The sequence below is a fragment of the Bactrocera tryoni genome, chromosome 5 (assembly GCF_016617805.1).
Source record: "Bactrocera tryoni isolate S06 chromosome 5, CSIRO_BtryS06_freeze2, whole genome shotgun sequence".
Classification (NCBI taxonomy): Eukaryota; Metazoa; Arthropoda; class Insecta; order Diptera; family Tephritidae; genus Bactrocera; species Bactrocera tryoni.
The window spans coordinates 81601557-81623465 of record NC_052503.1 but is presented as its reverse complement, the minus strand read 5'-3'; the positions used below and the strand labels follow the sequence as shown (position 1 = coordinate 81623465).

General features: G+C 37.7%; 2 protein-coding genes across 16 annotated transcripts; one reads left to right on the top strand and one right to left on the bottom strand.

The window, feature by feature from the left end:
- Positions 1–113: 113 nt before the first annotated feature.
- On the top strand, positions 114–21133 carry LOC120776745 (zinc finger protein 184). Of its 9 annotated transcripts, none has more exons than XM_040107696.1 (5): positions 16739–17676; positions 18626–19165; positions 19223–19414; positions 19734–19882; positions 19998–21133. In XM_040107696.1, exons 2-5 carry the CDS (start codon positions 18757–18759, stop codon positions 20871–20873), a joined length of 1626 nt encoding a protein of 541 aa, XP_039963630.1. In that variant the 5' UTR covers positions 16739–17676; positions 18626–18756; the 3' UTR covers positions 20874–21133. The 9 variants fall into 9 exon arrangements, with proteins under 9 accessions (XP_039963626.1, XP_039963628.1, XP_039963631.1 ...); XM_040107699.1 differs by having other exon boundaries at positions 19220–19396; XM_040107695.1 differs by having other exon boundaries at positions 19220–19414.
- LOC120776743 (protein O-mannosyltransferase 1) lies at positions 462–18180 on the bottom strand. Of its 7 annotated transcripts, XM_040107680.1 has the most exons (7): positions 17938–18053; positions 10890–10943; positions 3349–4161; positions 2723–3288; positions 2075–2664; positions 1767–1953; positions 462–1642 (listed from the first exon to the last, which is right to left on the bottom strand). In XM_040107680.1, the coding sequence occupies exons 2-7, from the start codon at positions 10907–10909 to the stop codon at positions 876–878; spliced, it is 2943 nt and encodes a 980-aa protein (XP_039963614.1). In that variant the 5' UTR covers positions 10910–10943; positions 17938–18053; the 3' UTR covers positions 462–875. The 7 variants fall into 7 exon arrangements, with proteins under 7 accessions (XP_039963614.1, XP_039963621.1, XP_039963616.1 ...); XM_040107687.1 differs by lacking the exon at positions 10890–10943 and having other exon boundaries at positions 3349–4023; positions 17938–18180; XM_040107682.1 differs by lacking the exon at positions 10890–10943 and having other exon boundaries at positions 3349–4279.
- Positions 21134–21909: the final 776 nt, after the last annotated feature.

Below are 21909 nucleotides of genomic sequence, written 5' to 3'. Positions count from 1 at the left end.
TTACCGTGCAGCTGGCAGCCAAGAACTGAATACATACGAATGACAGTCTTTTAGTCGACGAATCTGTCATAATCTAAAAATACTTTCTATTTTAAATAAACCAGGGACGGTTCTTACAAAAAATAAAACTAGAAAAAGAATTGCCAAAATTCACAATAATAGTTACTTTTATCGGCATAGTTATAACAGTTGTATATTGTTCAAGCACCATTATTTTACTCAATATTAAGGTTTCTTTTTTTCAAATAATTGATAAATAAATAGAAGTTAAATTAACGAAAGCATTAATTAATTCACACTAAAAGTGTATCACAAGAATTTATCAATCGCAAATCTTCACACATATATATTTTAAGTGGATAGCTTCTTCGGAAACGGATATGAACCAACAGTTGTTTTTGTAGAACTTATAATAACAGTAAAAAAATATTCCAAGGATGTTGTGTAGGGTAAAGGTAAGATAAAATCAGAGCTACTAGTATTTATTTATATATGCAATAATAACTCCCAAAAGTATTTGAGAAAGGATATACAAACATACATATATATTGTTGCTAAATTTTTTAATTAACATGTACATATTTGTTACAATCACAATTTTATGAACAGTTGAAAACGCGGTTGCAAATGAGTCAATTATAGAAGAGAATAATTCAACATTTTTATGTTTATTAAATATTTATTATTGTATTATTATTGGCATATGGTGATTAAAATATAATTTTTATTAAAAGTCTATGCTTACATTTGCGATGAATTCGCTGCCTTTTTAAAATAAATTAGACGTACTTATGTTATCTACTATGTGAGTGTACATATACATACATATTAATATTTATAACAACCATCCGATTTGTAAGATACGTTGGAAATCGTTAAATCCGATTACTCGTAGACTTGTGGACTTGTATTATAAAGTCCCAAGTGTCTTTCCACCGTAAACTGATCACCTTCTGCGGGCTCAGTTTTTGCATGCCATAGGTTAATGGCAAGAATTTTATAAAGACCCATATAACAGATACAAGCCATATTAAAATACACAGACGATAGCTTCGGACTAACCAAATCCGCTGTGGCTGCAAAGTACCTTTAACGTTATATTTACAATTAACATAACAGTATAATCGTAGCAAATAGTCAATGTGCTCAAGTACATAGCATAACAGTAAGAGTTTGAATAGGAAGGCAGGTAGATAGTTATGCAAAAACAATGCACGATCCATTGTAAAATATGGTAAGTAATGTATAAAGTACGCAACTAAAAAGATGTCGCCGACTTGGCGGAATCGGTGCCATTCATTTTCTGGCAGATCGAAATGGAGGCGTCGTCGACGTAGTACATAGAATATATTCAGTAAGATATACAAAAACAGTCCTGCAGTTCCGGTGTACCAAATAATTATGTTACCCAGCAAATGTATCTGACTGCCAGTTTTTGTGTCAACCCAATAAGCAATGCCTTTATCTAACAATGGCCATTCGAGGGGCGAGGAGCTATACATGTGGGTATCTAGCTGTTTTGTGCCCCAAAGCATTTTCGTTTGCAATTCGAAGAATTTTGCTAAAAAAGTTAGCTTCGTCTTTTTCGTTGGAATCATCTCAGCTTTAAGCAGTTGTCGTTCCCGTTCACGCTGGTCCTCTGCTGTGTAATGAAAATTATTATTCATTATTAAAATGATCTTCCATTATTTCGGTTGTATATGTATAACCGCGTAAGCGGTTTCTACGACGGGAAAGGACAAGATGTATACACAATATATAATTACTTTTTGTATAACGATGTTCTTCAACATTCCATATTGCGTCTTTGTGCTCCACGTTCCGATCTGCCACCACTTCATGTTGATTAAAACCCCATTCTGGAAGTTGACGCCCGCTAAAACGTAACGCTGCACCCGTGGTATGATGGATTAGTCGCACTTCCGATTTAATGGCATGCCATATGTTTCCTTCCTATAAAAGTAGTTTTGAGCATATTTCATGTAATCAAAGATTGTAATTCTTAGATGAATTATCTGAATATGGAAATTATCTCCGAAGCATACTTAATTATTTTCACTTATTTATTACCTACCGTCTCGCGGTTCAAAATTTCCACACGCCACAATAACTCGCCAGGCATTTTAATTTCATAGTCGATATAACATGAGACTTCCTGACATTGTGGGGTCATGGGTGCGGCCACGTCATGAGAGTTGAGGCCACGGCTGGTGATCCCATGTACTAATTGAATAATATCTCCATGACGTATAACATCCAACTCATTCCCGACGACTAAATCTTCTCGATGTGGGCGCTTAATAATCCACCAGTTATTTACGTCTTTAAAGGAATAGCATGTGACTTGTTGTTGATGTGAAGAGCCACGCTTATCCGGATATCGCACTGGATACACGTGGGTATGTGAATGTAACCAACATGTACGACCATGTGTGTGACGCAGAGTTACCTGTGAACCATGAGCCACTTTGAGTGGCTGACCTTTTGTTATCGAAGCTAATCCACCATCAAGAGAAGCTTGAAAGGCACTTGTCATTATACTATCATGTGGCCCAGCACGATATAATAGTTGCAAATGAACGAAGAAAACGCCTATATACAACATAATTGGCACAATTGTGAATAAAACGATACGGCCAATGGTTTGTAAAATAATATGCAGATCTGTAATATGTAGAGATTAAATATGCGAAGAGTAAGGTAGAAAACTTGCAGAACTTGCTTGAAAGCGTAGCATCGTAAAGTTTATCCCATAAAAATCGGCAAGAAAGGTAGGTTGTAAGACCATAAGTCAAAAAGCCCGCATATTTTACACTGGTTGCAAAAGAGAAACAAGATGCGGACGCTAATCCAAATATCAACCAAAGAGAGCTACCGAAATTACTTTCTTGAAAACGCAACATGTAATACAGGCCACAAGCTTCAAATAATAAAAGCATTGACTCCATCAAAATAAACCGTGATTGTGTGAGCAATGCATTATCCAAAATAATAAGTATTCCTCCTAACAAAGCGGACCATCGAGAAAGACGTGCGGCTATGAGAAGCTTGTAGACGATAGGCGCTAATGCGCTGCCACACAACGCTGGCATAAAGCGTAACCAAAAAATTGGCATATTTTTGTTATATTCCGCTCCGATATGTGGAAATGTGTAATTGCCATCGTAACTGCCGGCTGTGTATGCAACCGCAGCTATGAGTTGTTTTCCTAGCGGCGGATGCTGGTCGAAGAAGAAAATGTTTCGCGTGTAAAGGGAGATATATTTTCCATAATGTATTTCATCAAATCTGCGAGACAAGACATAATGCATTACTTTATGCAATTGCATGATATGAAGAGAAACTTACACAACATGGTGGGGTATAGAAAGCTTATAGAAACGTGTGAAAGCTGCTAAAACAAACAAGATCCACGTACACAAATCCAGCTGTAGGTGTACGGTAAGATATTGCCCTAGCGAAGACAAAGTAGAATCGTCGCTTGTTGTTGTTTCGGCGACAGCACGAAATACTTTCGCCATTGCAGCATCACTGCCTACACCTGAATCTGGTGAGCCATCGCGCAGAGCTGCTGCTGCAATCGCTGGTACGGTAGGTGTCGCAGTTGTTTCGTTTCGGCTCAAACCAGTGACGGTAGAACTTCTACTCCGTCTGCTACTTTTGGTATGGGACATACCTGACGACGAAGATGCATTTGAACAAACCGATGCACGTTGAATAAATTGATGGTGGTGTTTTTGCTGAACAAGCGCTGTAAAATGCTCATTCAACGCATTTAGACGGCAGTTGACGTCGCGGCAACAGGCTATGCTGGCATTGTACAAAGTGGGAGAAGTTGTGCGCAATACCAAAGCGGTGGTGGGATTGCTGTTTGATGTGTTACTTGATACATTATTACTGTTAGCTTGTTTTTTTGTTGTTCTTGGCATTATACCAACAAGTATGTCGCTTAATGAGAAGCGTTGAAGTCTTTTGTTTGATGACGCGTTGGCTAACGTCGCTTTATCAAATGGATCATTCGCGCTATAGTTTATAACTGGGTCACTTAATGTGTTTGTAGTAGTGGAGGTAGTAACAGTGGAAACGGCACCTGTGCCTATGGTTGTATTTTTTGATTTCGATTTAACTAACGGCTTACGGCGTTTTACGGTGGTAGCAATGCTAGACATGGCAGTTTGGGATGTGCTTAATCTGTTAATTCACTTTATATTTTCCCATGCAAAATACTCCAAGTTCTTATTTTGACTTTTCTTCTCCTCCTTTCATAATAATGCAAAACCTCATTTTGATCAAATGTTAATAATTAAAAACTTGTCGTACTAGTGTACATGTTTCATTATTGGAACACATTTTATTTTATATTTGAATCTATTATACTCTATTCTAATAACTGAATATTATTAACCACTTGAATTACACATTACACATGCGCGACCAGTTTATTGGAATGTTGTAAGATTTCTACTACTAGTGTGTGTATGTATCTCACAACACAAACCTCGAATTCGTGGTTGCAACCGACGCCACGTATTCCGATTTAACAACTAAATCGTATGGCTTTCGAAGTTTTGTGCGCACCTTCGGCCAACAACTTCGATGGTTAAACGTGTTGCTCACAACAGTGCTTTTGTTTTTTACTTCTCTGCTTAGTTTCTTAATCAATGCATTCTCTCTCGCTTACTATATTTCGGTTATTATTATTATTATTTTGTTCCCTTACAAAACCAGTTATTTCGTCCACTTTGCACATGCAGGAAAAAGTTTAAAATAACTAACTGAACTGAACAAAATCACTTCATAAGATTTCCCGTTATTGCATTAAGTATTGCTGGAGTATCTCAATGTATTTATGCAAATAGATACCCCATCTGAGGTTCGGTTTTAACTGCACCTTAAAGTGAAGTGACTGGTCATAAAAAGCGCTGCAACTAGAGTGCACTACAAGTCCAACTAGTCAGCAGCTTTTCCATTTAAAGAGCTGATATTAGGATTAGTATTAGTGGTAGTTAGTGGCAGACATAAATTAAAGTTCAATATATTTTTCGTAAAGATTTATTTATGTGAAATGCCTTAATTGCATATGAATTAAAACATATTTAGTAGTATTATATCTACATCATTAAATTGCATTATTTATAAAACAATGCTTAGATGACACTCGCGAAGCGATGTGATGTGATTGCAAAGTCGCGCGGAAAATTCGCGGGAAGCTAGCTGCCAGTTATATAAGTAAAGCAGGCACCATACCTGGCCAGTGCTTCAGTGACTCTAGCGCCGTGATGTGTTGTGATTTGAAAGTCACGCGGTAAATTCGCGGAAAATTGGCTGCCAGTTGGCTCTATATAAGCAAAGCAGGCACCGTGCCTGGCCAGTGCTTCAGTGACTCTAGCGCCGTGATGTGTTGTGATTTGAAAGTCACGCGGTAAATTCGCGGGAAATTGGCTGCCAGTTGGCTCTATATAAGCAAAGCAGGCACCATACTTGGCCAGTGCTTCAGTGACTCTAGCGCCGTGATGTGTTGTGATTTGAAAGTCACGCGGTAAATTCGCGGGAAATTGGCTGCCAGTTGGCTCTATTTAAGCAAAGCAGGCACCATACCTGGCCAGTGCTTCAGTGACTCTAGCGCCGTGATGTGATGTGATTGCAAAGTCGCGCGGAAAATTCGCGGGAAGCTAGCTGCCAGTTATATAAGTAAAGCAGGCACCATACCTGGCCAGTGCTTCAGTGACTCTAGCGCCGTGATGTGTTGTGATTTGAAAGTCACGCGGTAAATTCGCGGAAAATTGGCTGCCAGTTGGCTCTATTTAAGCAAAGCAGGCACCGTGCCTGGCCAGTGCTTCAGTGACTCTAGCGCCGTGATGTGTTGTGATTTGAAAGTCACGCGGTAAATTCGCGGGAAATTGGCTGCCAGTTGGCTCTATTTAAGCAAAGCAGGCACCGTGCCTGGCCAGTGCTTCAGTGACTCTAGCGCCGTGATGTGTTGTGATTTGAAAGTCACGCGGTAAATTCGCGGAAAATTGGCTGCCAGTTGGCTCTATATAAGCAAAGCAGGCACCGTGCCTGGCCAGTGCTTCAGAGACTCTGGCGCCGTGATGTGTTGTGATTTGAAAGTCACGCGGGGAATTCGCGGGAAATTGGCTGCCAGTTGGCTCTATATAAGCAAAGCAGGCACCGTGCCTGGCCAGTGCTTCAGAGACTCTGGCGCCGTGATGTGTTGTGATTTGAAAGTCACGCGGTAAATTCGCGGAAAATTGGCTGCCAGTTGGCTCTATTTAAGCAAAGCAGGCACCGTGCCTGGCCAGTGCTTCAGTGACTCTAGCGCCGTGATGTGTTGTGATTTGAAAGTCACGCGGTAAATTCGCGGGAAATTTGCTGCCAGTTGGCTCTATTTAAGCAAAGCAGGCACCGTGCCTGGCCAGTGCTTCAGTGACTCTAGCGCCGTGATGTGTTGTGATTTGAAAGTCACGCGGTAAATTCGCGGAAAATTGGCTGCCAGTTGGCTCTATTTAAGCAAAGCAGGCACCGTGCCTGGCCAGTGCTTCAGTGACTCTAGCGCCGTGATGTGTTGTGATTTGAAAGTCACGCGGTAAATTCGCGGGAAATTTGCTGCCAGTTGGCTCTATATAAGCAAAGCAGGCACCATACCTGGCCAGTGCTTCAGTGACTCTAGCGCCGTGATGTGTTGTGATTTGAAAGTCACGCGGTAAATTCGCGGAAAATTGGCTGCCAGTTGGCTCTATTTAAGCAAAGCAGGCACCGTGCCTGGCCAGTGCTTCAGTGACTCTAGCGCCGTGATGTGTTGTGATTTGAAAGTCACGCGGTAAATTCGCGGGAAATTTGCTGCCAGTTGGCTCTATATAAGCAAAGCAGGCACCATACCTGGCCAGTGCTTCAGTGACTCTAGCGCCGTGATGTGTTGTGATTTGAAAGTCACGCGGTAAATTCGCGGGAAATTGGCTGCCAGTTGGCTCTATTTAAGCAAAGCAGGCACCGTGCCTGGCCAGTGCTTCAGTGACTCTAGCGCCGTGATGTGTTGTGATTTGAAAGTCACGCGGTAAATTCGCGGGAAATTGGCTGCCAGTTGGCTCTATATAAGCAAAGCAGGCACCGTGCCTGGCCAGTGCTTCAGAGACTCTGGCGCCGTGATGTGTTGTGATTTGAAAGTCACGCGGTAAATTCGCGGAAAATTGGCTGCCAGTTGGCTCTATATAAGCAAAGCAGGCACCGTGCCTGGCCAGTGCTTCAGAGACTCTGGCGCCGTGATGTGTTGTGATTTGAAAGTCACGCGGTAAATTCGCGGAAAATTGGCTGCCAGTTGGCTCTATATAAGCAAAGCAGGCACCGTGCCTGGCCAGTGCTTCAGTGACTCTAGCGCCGTGATGTGTTGTGATTTGAAAGTGACGCGGTAAATTCGCGGGAAATTGGCTGCCAGTTGGCTCTATTTAAGCAAAGCAGGCACCATACCTGGCCAGTGCTTCAGTGACTCTAGCGCCGTGATGTGTTGTGATTTGAAAGTCACGCGGTAAATTCGCGGGAAATTGGCTGCCAGTTGGCTCTATATAAGCAAAGCAGGCACCATACCTGGCCAGTGCTTCAGTGACTCTAGCGCCGTGATGTGTTGTGATTTGAAAGTCACGCGGTAAATTCGCGGGAAATTGGCTGCCAGTTGGCTCTATATAAGCAAAGCAGGCACCCTACCTGGCCAGTGCTTCAGTGACTTTAGCGCCGTGATGTGTTGTGATTTGAAAGTCACGCGGTAAATTCGCGGGAAATTGGCTGCCAGTTGGCTCTATATAAGCAAAGCAGGCACCGTGACTGGCCAGTGCTTCAGAGACTCTGGCGCCGTGATGTGTTGTGATTTGAAAGTCACGCGGTAAATTCGCGGAAAATTGGCTGCCAGTTGGCTCTATATAAGCAAAGCAGGCACCGTGCCTGGTCAGTACTTCAGAGACTCTGGCGCCGTGACGTGTTGTGATTTGAAAGTCACGCGGTAAATTCGCGGGAAATTGGCTGCCGGTTGGCTCTTTATAAGCAAAGCAGGCGCCGTGCCTGGTCAGTACTTCAGAGACTCTGGCGCCGTGATGTGTTGTGATTTGAAAGTCATGCGGTAAATTCGCGGCAAATTGGTTGCCAGTTGATAAGCTCTATATAAGCAAAGCAGGCACCGTGCCTGACCAGTGCTTAGGTGACTCTAGCGCCGCGATGTGATTTGATTTGAAAATCACGCGGTAAATTCGCGGGAAATTGGCTGCCAGTTGGCTCTATATAGGCAAAGCAGGCACCGGGCCTGACCAGTGCTTAGGTGAGTTTCGCGTCTAAATGTGATGTGATTTGAAAGTCAGAAGTTGACCTCACGGGAAGCCAGTGTTTAGTTAACGTCCGCCCCGCGATGTGTTTTGATGGGTAAGTCACAAGGTGATTTTAGAGGAAGCTGGCTCTATAAAAGGAAAGCAGGCACCATGCCTGATCAGTGCTGGGGTGATATCAAGAGGTTACCTTGTCAAAGTTTAAGCTTACTAACTTTCTTTGTTGTTCACAAACATTTGTCTTCTTTATTTAACTTTCATTTCGTTTAAATTGTGAATTTTGTTAATTAAGTTACCTTCGGTTGTATTGATTTGCCTAATTGCCAAAATATGTGTGTGGTATAAACGAAATTTTGTCAACATAATTTGGAAACTGCGTGATTATACATTTCACACTCTCTAAAGTGCTCAAACCAAAAATTACCAATATACAAGTGTAGTAAGTATATAGAGGCTCAAATTACGAGAAAGACATTACTAAGGTAAACGTTAAGTAGCATCCTCATTAAAAGCAATAACAACACAAATAATTCAAACATGGTTATCCATGAGACTAGCAAATGCCATTGCATGCCCCAATGACACGATTAGGCGACAATACCAATGAAGCTATAAATATTGTATATATTGTATGTATGTGTATATGAAGAGAATCAATTAGCATATTATAACGCTGAGTAGAAGTTAATGAACGAATATGTATAGTATATAATAATCCACATATGTACATACCACATATGATAATGTTCAGAATAATGAGATGATTTAATGTAGGTCTGGGCAATTAGTATATGTAGATGTATCTGTTCTGGTTGGCTTGTCTGTTTCTATTAATAGAAATCAAAAACTACGCAAAATTTTACTGATTTGACCTTTAGTTACATTGTGTATTATAATTTGATGTTAATAATCCTTTTACTGTAAAGCTTACCTTGGCAATAAGTGGTTTGTTGTTGCGCACATATGAAGATAAAAATTAAGAAGAAATAAGGAGTAAATTAGACCGGTCAACAAAATTGATTTGGTTTTTGGTTGGTTTTTGTTTTAATGTCCAATTTCTGATTCTAGACATAATAAGTGGAAGTTTATTTTTAGCTCTTAAAGTTTGCTTTTGCCTGACACGAATGGGCCTGATTTGCCCACACGAACATAAAATAAATTCGAAAAAAAACTACAAGAGCAAACTTTAATTTAAAACAATTTTGCGCTTATTTTTGATAAAGAAGAAATTGAAATTATATACATATGTATATAGTATGTATATACAATTATGGCAAGTAATAGCGGTTGTCCTTATAGAACCCTGCGTCCGTCCGACTAAATGAAGACACATATCACAAAAAAGGGTGTGAAGGGGGATAACTAATAAAGATGTAAATAGTACTTGTAGATGTAAGCATAAGTATGTACGTGTTCTTACAGAAATACATATGTGTATTTGTGTACCCCAATCCACATACCGACATATGTATGTGTACTGTCTTCATGCAGTTACATACTAACGTACATACGTGCTATAGTGTATGAATGTGTATTTTATGTTAATATATTTATTTTATTTTATATAAAGCTATCTATAAATGTAAATGGTTGGGCATCTTTCTTTGTTTTTGATTTGTTGTGCGGATAGTAACTCCAGCTGAAACAACAATAACACAAACGAGATGGCAATTAATACAATAAATTTTGCGTACAGTCTAGACAAAACACAACCAACAACAACTTTGACAACAAAAAATCCATCGTCAATTTATCTGCATACACATTTTTATACATATATACATACATACCTAGCTACATACATATTTAGATAGATACGCATGCATTTCCGAGTATACGTGCATATGGAGTGTGGAGCACCGGACAAATATTCAAACATTGCCGCAAAAATGCGTTTTATATAATTTTAGTGCAAATGTACAGTCTCCACAAAATAAATTTGCACAGAAACTCATATACATACATACATACGTACTCGATATGTGTAAGCATATAATATTATACGTCAATATAAATGCGCTTATTTATATTTATTTTCATGTGGACATCAAATGAGCAGTTTAAAATTAGTTTAGGGAGGGAAATGTTACGAATATCGAGTATTTATTCAATAAACTATTTTAGTAAATACAACATTCATATGTATGACAGCTTAGTTATGTAAGTAAAATGTATTTCTTGTAAAAATTGCTTAAGTAACAGTTCCAAAAATGTTATGAAGCTTACTTCGACAAGAAACTTAACAATGCACTCATAATGCGGCATATTAATTTTTGTCAGATGATCCGATGTGACGTAATGCGTGTATTTATGTATTATGCATAAATATGCATATGCCAACATGTGTGTAAGATGAGAACTCTAAGTAAAAGCCAACCAAGGACCATCCTCTATAGTCTCCATTCAAAAAAAATGTATTCTACTTGCAAGGTGAGCTTTTTTTCATGCCTCCCGAGTAAAAAATTTAAGAGGTTTCGTGTATGCATATGGACGTCAAATCCAATGCATTGTTTTCACTAAAGATGCGTAATGCATATGTTGCATAAATGTGTGTGTTGCTAACTCAGTCGTACCACTACTAACATTCTGAACGTTGCAATCATCGCGTGTTTGGTGGGATGTCTGCCATTTGCAGCGCTAGAGAAAAAAAAACAATATTAGAATATTGGTTCTGTTTAGAATTTTAGATTTTGGCATTTAGCGTTGAGTTTTATGAATGAAAATTCGCGAATATCAGATATCTAAGCATGAGTGATTGTTATCCGACCACTGAGGTGAAGGAAAATTTGTTGTGAGAGAATGAGTAGGAGCGCCTAGTTTTGCTGTTATTACAATTCCCTTTTTATTGTCAAAAACTGTATTCTAGTATGCCTTGATTATATTAGTTTTAGTGAAATCAGTATGCCAGAGACATACATATGTATGTATGTATGTATGTTTATATACTAATGGAGAACGCGTGGATAGTGTTGTCTACTACATAAATGTATAAAGTTGTGTTTGTAGAACACTTGCTAGAATATTTTTAATAGTTTGCTGAAGTTCATGATTTAGTTCGCTGACTGAACTTTTCAAATGATTTACAATTGTAATGGATAAAATAAATAACGAATTGATATAATGATCAAGTTTTTCTTTTATATCGTATGTGGTTTAGAATTTATGTCAAGTATTTTAATTTTTTTCTTACTTTTGCTATATATAGATCAGTATGTGTATACTTATAAGTACATTAATTTTGAATTATTTATTATAAACAATTTTGTGGTTTTGATTAATGTCCTACCAAGTTTGGCACTGTGCATATACACTAAGTATGTAAATAAAAATATATATATGAAAGTAAAACCGATATTTATAATATATATACTAAGTTTTACGCTTATAAAACGGAAATACTTACAAATATGTACATGCATTACGTATTTATATTTGCATATGTATAGTACATATGTATGTACGTATGATAAAAGAGAAATGAGAATATTACGTATACGCCACGCGGGAAAAATGAAAGCACAGTGCGATTGAGAGAAAATTGGAAGAGAGACGCCAGCGATGTGTACTACTACAACTTGCAAGAGCAGGACACATAAGTATACATATGTAGTATGTATGTATGTAGTAAAATGGGGTTGTTGAAAAAGAAATGAAAATTGAAATTGGCCTATGCGAATAGGAGCGAGTTTGACAGTGTAAGCATAAGGAAGTATGAATTTGCATATAAAATGAATAGTAAAGAGTAATTGCCGAAGTGATCTGTGTAAAAACAAGCGTACTGTATTGGGAAAATTTGCAGGTTGGATGTATACACACATGTCGGTCCAGGTAGACATCGATAGAGCTGCGTCGCATTGTTTGCAACGGGCGAATGAGCAATGTACTACCGACACAGCAAAGGCAAGTGGAGAGTAATGTTTTTGGGTGCATAATAGCGCAGACACGTATGGTGTAGAAATGTGTGTTTGGACGAATGTCTGCGCACGTTTGAAATTTCGAAATTGTGTTGTTGTAAATGCTTTTGTTTTTTGATATGCACTTTCGGTATTTGTGTTGCTAGTTTAATTTCGCTTTGTTTTTGTTGTTGTAATGTCTGCCAAATTTCAATATACATACATACACTTACATATGTATATGCATTTCGGAGTTGTTATTTTACTAGCATGTGTTTTTATTTGTTTCTGTTATTCGTGTCTGCCTGATGTCATGGGCATACATACAAATTTACAGTTTTGAAATAATCGTTTTTTGTTGTTGGTTTCATCGTAATCATTGGAGCACTCGCTGTCGCATATTAATGCATAGCCCAAGCACAGCAACTGTATTACTATAGTATTTGTAGTAGTTGTAATCGTGAAGTCGCCGCTTACGCATTCGGATCTGTCAGCGGTATTGCCGCTGTCATCTCGAAATGACTGCATTACAATAAGATAAAAGTTTGTTTGTACGTATTGTGAACTTATATACGAAACTCGCGCCTCAATTTTCATCGTAGTCGCGATTTTCACCAAAATCCAATTTGTTTCGCCAGCCCGCCAGTCAAACAGCTTATACTTGTAAGTAGAGTTCAGAAGTAGTAAATGTTTCACAAGTGTGTATGGGTAGTAGTCAGTCGGTTTGTTTATGTATTTACCTGGGAGTACTATGAGGAAAGTGAATACAAGAGTTAAAGTGAACACAACTTTGCGGCAGTCCTATTAGCGAAATATATTAGTCAGTTTAAAATTTCACTTGCCAGCCTTGTGAACTTTTGTATGTACTATATTTCAAGTTTGCTTAATAGTGTCGTTAATAATATTAAATGAAAATAATTCGAATAGCAAACAGATATAATAGGGAAGACCTTTTTTTATATTTAAAATTGTTTTTTCTCTAAAGAGCAATATTGATATTACTGTTATTATTAGTATTAATATAAATATTATTATTGTTATTTTTACCGACATAATCAAGCATGATGGAATACAAGATTGTGCTTTACCCGGATTTTTTATGTAAAATTATCTTTTTCGACAACGATTTGTTTGATCCAGCTATGAAATCAATCTTAAAATGGCTATCGAAATGTCTTTAAAAGCAAGTTCTAAGTTCTTCTTGAGTGGTTGTAATGACAATTCATTATTAATAAATCAGATTAGAATAGATATTATGGTATTTACCTTCAATATAATGAAATTAATACGTATAATATGCATATTATATATTGTACATAATATTTAGTGGAGCATTATTTTGCATTTTATCCCGAAATTTTATAACACTATTATTGAAAATAGGGAAACTATTAATCACCTAACTTTATAATTATAAAAAAAATTTTAAGTATTATTTAGAATTTTATCAAATTAGTAAAGTTAGCAATATCAACCTGACCTTGCAATATCATGCAATAAAAAAGTCATTCACCCCACGAATTAACATATAGCATATGTATGTACATACATACATTCGTCCGCGTAAAGTAAATGATGAACATAAAGAACAGCGAAGTAGCTCAAGGACACACGAAACGCGAATTTCAACCAAAACGATGAAACTGCAAAGGGAAAACAAAAAAACTCAATTGAAATTTGGTCACTTGCACCAAAGTGCATAACACCAGTTGCAGCAGTAGAAGCAGCAACAACAATAAAAGCGAAAACATGTACAACTTCAGAGGCAGCATTGATGCCGACAACAAGGAGTAGGTCGTTCATCAACAAACAGCGAAATTTCACGGCAACCCAATTTCGATTTCAATACGCCATGACTACAAGGCAACAACACGACAAAATGCTATAAGGCTGCAAGGACGAAAGTACATTGCACGCTGCAAGGATGCAAGGCCGACGACACGACGACGATGAGAATAACGGTGATATAGATGCGGCGGAGGCGTTGGAGTAGCGCCCAGTCTTCGGCATTCAATGTCAGAGAACATAAAAACTGGCAAGTGCTCGTAGGAAGCGTTTCGTTAACAGGCCCTGGAAAAGGCGGCGGCTGTAATGCAACAACCGCAGCTTTCCCACTATTGTGTTTGTATTCCTACCTCCCTATGGGTATGCAGATATCGTTCCCAAATCTGCATACCCCATTTGTACTCATGCGTGCAATTCAAAGCAACAGCCTGCAATCAACATCCACCAAGTGTATTTAGCTATTCAGGAGTTGCAACCGCGCTCGCGACTACCAAGGCCAATTCGCGATGAAATCCGGCTACGATGCCGGCAACGGTTTCAGTTATGTCTATATGTAAATAGATTGAAGTAGAAACCGCCCACAACAACCTCATCATCTAGCGACCAGGTCTATTGAAAATTGGAACACGTATACATATATACCTACATACCTAAATATATATATGTACATACGTTATAAGTATTAGAGAGCAGACAGAGTGCGAGGCTGTTTGCGAATGTGTTAGCCACAGAGGTAAATGCACTTGTCGCGGCCAACTCGCCAATAACGAAGGGATGCAATGTGCTGCTAACGCGACTGCTGTACTTACGTAGAGTGGAAGCGCAGGGTGGAATATACACTTCTCTGCATTGCGCGTACACAAATACTCATAGACGTTCAAAATGTTGAATGCGTGCATGTACATACATACACATGTATGTAGAGACAACATAAAGTGCAACGTGCATTATTATGTTTGTACATATGTACATATGCACCTATTCTTGTAGTTGTGTAGGTGTACAGGAAATATGTGCATATATAAACGAACAGTTATGACATAAATGTTGACGGTGGTAGTGCAACAGGGACGATGACGCTATGGTCTCAATGACAATTGGTATGGAGTTGTCTGCCTGTAAATATTGCCTTATTGTTGCAAAGACTTTAACTTTTGGGAGGGAAAGAACATTGATGGCGCGTTGTAGCCAACGGAGATAATGATGAACGAATATGATGAAGTTACAACACTGGTTACCATGTGAATGTATGCATATATAGGTTTATTCATATATATATACACATATGTATGCATATTAAATATACATAAATTAATAAATACAGGGTATACATTCTCTGCACAGTTTTGAGGTTCAGTAGATTGTATGGCGCGCGAGCAATTGTATACATGTACATGGGTGCTTGGACTAGTTTCCCACTTTCCAGGAGACAGTCTAGATAAAATAATATATCGTTTTACTTGTTTGGAAATACTCTTCTATTTTTGTGTGAAACTAATATATATGTATGTATATAAATTCTCATGCAAATGTTGACATTACGTTTATTATAATATTTGGTTCAGTTTTTTTCGTTTATATTTTAGTTAAAACTAAGCATTGCGGAATTATCACGCAAATGGCATTCTAAAAACACTGTGCCATAATTGTTATCACGAACACGGAACACTCAGCTAATAGCAATGGTGGAATGCCGAGAGGTTTAGTGGAATGGTTGTCAAACAATCTGCATCGACCTATGTACTCTGTCCTTTATACTGCATTGGTCGAATTGCATTCTGAGGACATCAGAGGTAAAGGAAGAGGCCAACAGCGCCAATATGCGAAGTGATTGCTTTTGGAATTTGCTGGGCCAAGTAAACTCTCCATGAGCGCCCATTCCACTATACAGTCGTCCTTGACCGTGATGTTGAACATGTGGTGTTGCCAATGGCGTGGTTTCGTAGACGCGGCGGACATGACGTCCATATGCACATTTGTAATGCAAGTAAATTTACTGATGCTTGGTGGTGTTGGCAACATCCTCGAATATGCTTGCCTATACCACAGCCACTGCAGAGATGTTGGTTGATAATGGTGGGGATGGCATTGCGCCTAATAGCTGTTACCCTGATGGTGTGTTATCACTGGTGTTGATTCGTATTGAGGTCACGCGATCCACGAGTCGAAGAAAGTGAAATTTAGTTTCATAATATCCATATACACCACATACTTGTATAAATTTATATTTTTATTAACGCGAGTGATTTATTTATGCAATAATCATACAATGCGGACTCATGATGTTTTGAGTGTAATGTAAATGCATGGTATTTCGAAAGTATTATTACTTAAAATAATTGTTATTAAAAAATAAAAAAAAACTTCAAGGAATCTTGTTGATGACTAGTACTACTATATAGAAAAAAGTTAATAGAGTAATTGGTTATGAGCCCGTTAAAACCGTATGTCAAGCACAATGTACATACAAGTATGTTATGGCATTAAGTCAATAGAAATCATAACATTTATAGCTATATACTATACATACATATGTACATATATACGTACATATTTGGTGATAAATTCCAAGTCACTGTATGATTATTACACATTCTTTGCTTTCATAATTATTTATAATTTATAAGTATTATTTTATTTATTAACTTTATGTATTAATTCAATAATTGAAATAATTTTGATATTTGCAAGTACATATGTACATATAATAATTAAATTCTGTCATAATTTATTTTTTCACTCGTAAGCTTTCTCATTTGTTTATTTCTCTCTCTCTTCTTTTTGTTCGGAAAATGCTTTCGGCTGTGTAGGTGTTGGGGATGATTGTCCTACCATAGTGAAATGCATACTTTTCGATTGCAAATTATTTGGACGCATACAGTTCTATATGTGTGCCGTATGCCGTTAGGTGCTAGTGACTCTTATTTCAGAGTAAGGCGTGTGTATTTTAATTTTTTCTTCTGTTTTGAGACTTCTACTGTGGAGAAAAAGCTTTACGTTAACAACCAAACAAGAAAAGAGAACGCGGAGCATTATGTGGGGATGGGTCAGCCGGCAGGCAGCAGTGGTTTATATTGATTGGGATAGTGGCAAGGAATAAAAACGAGTGGCTGAAATAGTGCTCCAGTCTAAGCATTTTCAAGCAACTGTCACTTTAAAAATCACTGTTGAGTAGAAAAAATAGCATTGCAAAACGGTCGTATCGGTGTTATATTGCTAGTCATATCCGGTGCAATGCTGCTTTTCGGATGGTTATCGGTGCTCTTGCTAGCAGTTTTATTCCTTTATAACAGCACTGCTATAATCCACATGAATGGCTTATTGCATGCAAGAGGGTTTACTAAGAAAAAAAATTGCATTAAAATGACAATACTTTATTGCAACTAAATGCGCACAAAGCTGTGTAAACTGAAATTATTAAACCATAACAAATGAAAAAAATCGTGCAAATAAATACATATACAAAAATAAAGAAGCTATCCGAGAATGAAAAACATGATAATAACAGAACTATTGAGCCGAATTGATGTTTAAAAAAGTACATAGGAAGTTCTCACAACCACTTCAATTCCACGCACCGTACGCCGCACATTATGCAGGATTGTTATTACATTGACGCTGTGCTCGACCAGTCACCGTGCAGATCTTTGTGTGCGGTATTCGATGCACTTGGAGCTTTGGTGTTGTTTAAGGTTAGTTGATTGGCGTAGTAACTGTAAAATAGTTTCTAATAGTCTTGCTTACAACAACCAAAGAACTTTATCGTTTTTTCTTTTGGAAAATCGATATATCGCTCAAATCTCTTTGTCATCAATGCACAAAATACCATGTGAAGTGCGTTCATAAGATAAATATATGAACATACAAATAACAATAAGTCATCTACGGATATATGTATGGTACATATGTATGTTGCACATGCATGCCATACAAGTATATAACAAGATGTTTACCTCTTGAAGTCAACGCTTACCGCAACCTTTAGTGACTTTATTTAATCATTTACACTTTGTTTATATGTATATTTGCATTAGCTATTTTAGTAAACAATATTTTTAAAGTATGAATGAGAATATCTCGTCCATGTCATCATCTGTTTTCATTTAGTGCACTTAGAAGTAAGAGTATGCGGTTAAATTAAATGATTTTTGCTTGCAACACATTCCGACACTCATCGCTATCCTATACCTGACTACCTCTCACCGCATTGATGCTAAATTCTGAAACCGTTTTGGTTATGTCATGCGCATAGTAAATTGCGCTTCAGCCCTATTGCGCTCTCAACAGTTTTAGGAAATCTCCTCTAATGGTTTCTGGGCTATTTGTATGCATGTATTTATTGCTGTGACGTTAAATTGTATTTTTGATTGATTTGGTTTATGCATGGTCCACAAGTTATAAAGTATTTTTTATGAGACTTCTTTGAGCATCTTATGGCAATACCCACATTTTCAACACATTTAGTTTTTGTTCATGTTATCATGTTTATATGTTTTAATAGTAGAAATTCCAAATTTGTATAACAGGTGCGAAAAAGATTTTAACATAGTGCATATATGTACACTTACTGTACATTTGAAATTATATAGAAACAAGTTGATATTCAGTAATGCTTTCAATTGAACGCCATCATTTTTCCAGACACCACATCCATTGGAATCAAAGCGCTTAGTATTCCCTAAATTGACTATTTGGAGTAGAACTCTCACTATACGGGAAAGAAGTGAATCCTTTACAGAATTATTCAAAAATAACGTTATTTTCGGATCGCAATGAACTTTTCACCATTTGGTAATACTTTCCCCGGTACAACCACTATTCCTGGGTTGCCGCAGTTCACGACAACTGCAGCACCACAAGTTTCGACTGTAACCTCAGCGGCAGCGGTCGCCACTGTAACGTCGCAAGGAGCAACCCAGCAGGAGGAAACTGCCTCCACCAGCGCCCGCTACCAAACACAGCAGCAGCAGCCACAACAGCAACAGCAACAATCGTCTGCCAACGTAAGTATGACACACTTTAACCAACCAGCACTACCGATCGCTGCTGGAACAACCGTCACCGCCATACATACAAAGTTCCGCACATCGGGCGATGAGCTGCAAGGGGATAAATACAACGGACATTTGGTGACTATAGAAACAGCAGGCACCAGCGGCGCACAGCAACAGCCACAATATGGTAACATACGAACGTACACTACCCAACAGGCGGATGATAAACATTTGATTACAGCAGCTATTGCGTATCCACAAAATACGATTACCGCTTCGTCGTCAACGACAGCGGCAGCGGCAGGTGTATCAGTCACAAATGCTACGCAGCAACATCAGCTGCATGTTCAACAACAACAAGTGTCTGGACCACAAGAGTTAACACAGGACTTGTGCAACGCCATTTTACAACAACAAGGTGTGGATACAAAGCTTGGTGAGTTAAAATTGGGACAGAACTGAAATAATTGCTTGCTGAAGTACTTTTCAACAAGAATGATGAATTAACTAAAATACGCTCTATCGGGAAAACTTTTCAACGCCCACTGTCACTTTTAGACCTTGGTAGTTATCATTTTAATATAATTTTTGTTTAATAGAAATTTGTTCTTAAACGGAAAAGAGGGATAAAGCTTGAACCATAAAATACTTGTCAGCAAAATTTAAACCGACATATTAACAATTCGTAATTTCGTATTATAGACTGAAGTATTGGTTGTGATTAACATTTCTTCCCCTCACTAATGTTTCTGTAGTTCTACAAAATACCTCATGGCAATCGCTAACACCAGGTACCACAGTAGCTGATTACCTCTCCCATCTTCCAGCAAACACACTACCATTGTCGCTACATCATTTCCTCAAGTATTCAGCCGAAACGATAAAGAAAGAAAATCAGGGTGTAGTAAGTATAAGATACAAATCTTTGCTTATATATTTATATGAAATATATTTGCCATATTTTTAGTGGAACAGTTATTGATAAAAGAGGAATGTTCTTGGCCTAACATGTTTTACAGGTACAAACGGGAGCACCTATTGGCATCAATACCATTGGCGGTACAACAACCATTACAATACCTCAACAACAAACGGAGGCGCAAATACAGCAACAACAACAGCACCAAGGAGCAACAACAGTACACCTACAAGCAGATGCGTCGACTAGCGACGCTGCTGCAATGGCCCCAACCTCAGCTATTAGTGCAACTAATACATCGAAAAAGAAGAAACGAAAAAAACGTCCTAAGGATCGGAAGCCAAAATTGAGACCTGGCGAAATTCGGCTTACAACAGCTCTGGATGGAAGCCCTTTATATTTGTGCCCCGAATGCCAGGTTGCATATCCCGAGCCGGACTTGCTCGAAATACATTTGGTAGGACACAATCTTGAGAGACGCTATATCTGCGATATTTGTCAGGCGGCCTTGAAGCGCAAAGATCATCTGACGCGTCATAAACAGTCTCATAATCCAGAAAGACCTTATATATGCACAGTCTGTTTAAAGGCATTTAAACGGAAAGAACAATTGAGTTTGCACTTTGTGATACATTCGGGAGAAAAACGTCACTTATGTCACGAATGTGGTAAAGGTTTCTACCGCAAAGATCATCTGAGAAAACACACACGTTCGCATATTGCACGCCGTGTAAAAGCTGAGCTTAGCATGCAGAATGAAAGCGAACATGGAACGAGTATGCTACAACCAATCACTGTGGCAACAATTACTGAGGTACAACCCCAGTCCTCAAGTTCGGCACAACAACAGCATTCAAGTAATCAGCAACAACAACAACAACAACAGCAGCAACAACAGCTCCAGCAACAGATGCATACACAACAAATGCAACATGTTGTGGTAACACAACAACAACAGCAACAAATGCTTAATTAGCCCAATGGCGGCAATGATTTTTGTAAAGTCAGTTGAAATTCAATATTGATTATTAGGAACTGCTGGAGACTAAATTAAGAAAAACAAAATTTTAAAATTATAACCTGCAGCTTTGCTGGGGTTTGCTCTAAATTATCTTTTTGAGTTTTTTTAGTAATCGTATTGTTATAAACACGTCTATTGAAAGAACTTGTGTGTATTTTTGACCTAATTATGCACTTGCGAAACTCATGAAATATATTACTCTATGCTTCATGTTATTATTATTGTTTGGAAATTTCATCTGTATATTCTTTTTATAACATTTTGGGACAAAATGACTTATGCAAATAATAATGAACATCATACGCCGCCGAACAAATAAGTAAAACCTTATGAGAATAAAATAATTAAATTTATTGTGTAGAACATTGGCAAGGACTGAAGAAAAAATCGCTATGTCGCATACAATAGCTGTATTTACCAATTCGCCTCATGTGAAAATATTTAATATGTACTTATTCAACACATAACTTCAATGTAAATAACACAAAATAACGATTTTATGTGAAATTTAAAATTAACGATTAATAATAACACAAATATAATAATAATTTCTACTAATATTATATGAAATAAGTATAAAAAATAAATGTAAGAGAATGCAATATAAGAAATGTATTTTTGTATGTATGTACATATAATGAAAAAAGAAAGCAAAACAAAATGCAATAAAATCTGATGATATGTATATATTCGAAATATAAATTTAAAAGTAACAAATTTACTATGATTTTCACAAAGAGTATATAATAATTCCTTATATATGTGCAATGTATGAAATTATTTTAACTAATCATATAACATTTTTGAAGTAAATAAAGAAAACAAATATTTTAATAAAAAAAATTGTACATATATTTTATAAGGCAATACTGATAAAATTAGATAAACAAGTTAAGTTAGAAAAGCAAAAATTAAAGAGAAAACAAACGAATACTAACAAAACATTTGTGGTAAGTAGTGAAAATAAGATCGGAAGAGTCTCACTGTATTG

Excerpts from the sequence above, each read along its gene's own strand:
- LOC120776743 (XM_040107680.1), bottom strand. The coding sequence starts at position 10,909 with ATGATTGCAACGTTCAGAAT. Across the intron at positions 1,954-2,074 it reads AAATTTTGAACCGCGAGACG|GAAGGAAACATATGGCATGC; the intron begins GTAGGTAATAAA and ends CTACTTTTATAG. Across the intron at positions 1,643-1,766 it reads AGAACATCGTTATACAAAAA|CAGAGGACCAGCGTGAACGG; the intron begins GTAATTATATAT and ends TTCATTACACAG.
- LOC120776745 (XM_040107692.1), top strand. The coding sequence starts at position 18,757 with ATGAACTTTTCACCATTTGGTAATACTTTCCCCGGTACAACCACTATT. Across the intron at positions 19,415-19,733 it reads AGGTGTGGATACAAAGCTTG|TTCTACAAAATACCTCATGG; the intron begins GTGAGTTAAAAT and ends ATGTTTCTGTAG. Across the intron at positions 19,883-19,997 it reads AGAAAGAAAATCAGGGTGTA|GTACAAACGGGAGCACCTAT; the intron begins GTAAGTATAAGA and ends CATGTTTTACAG.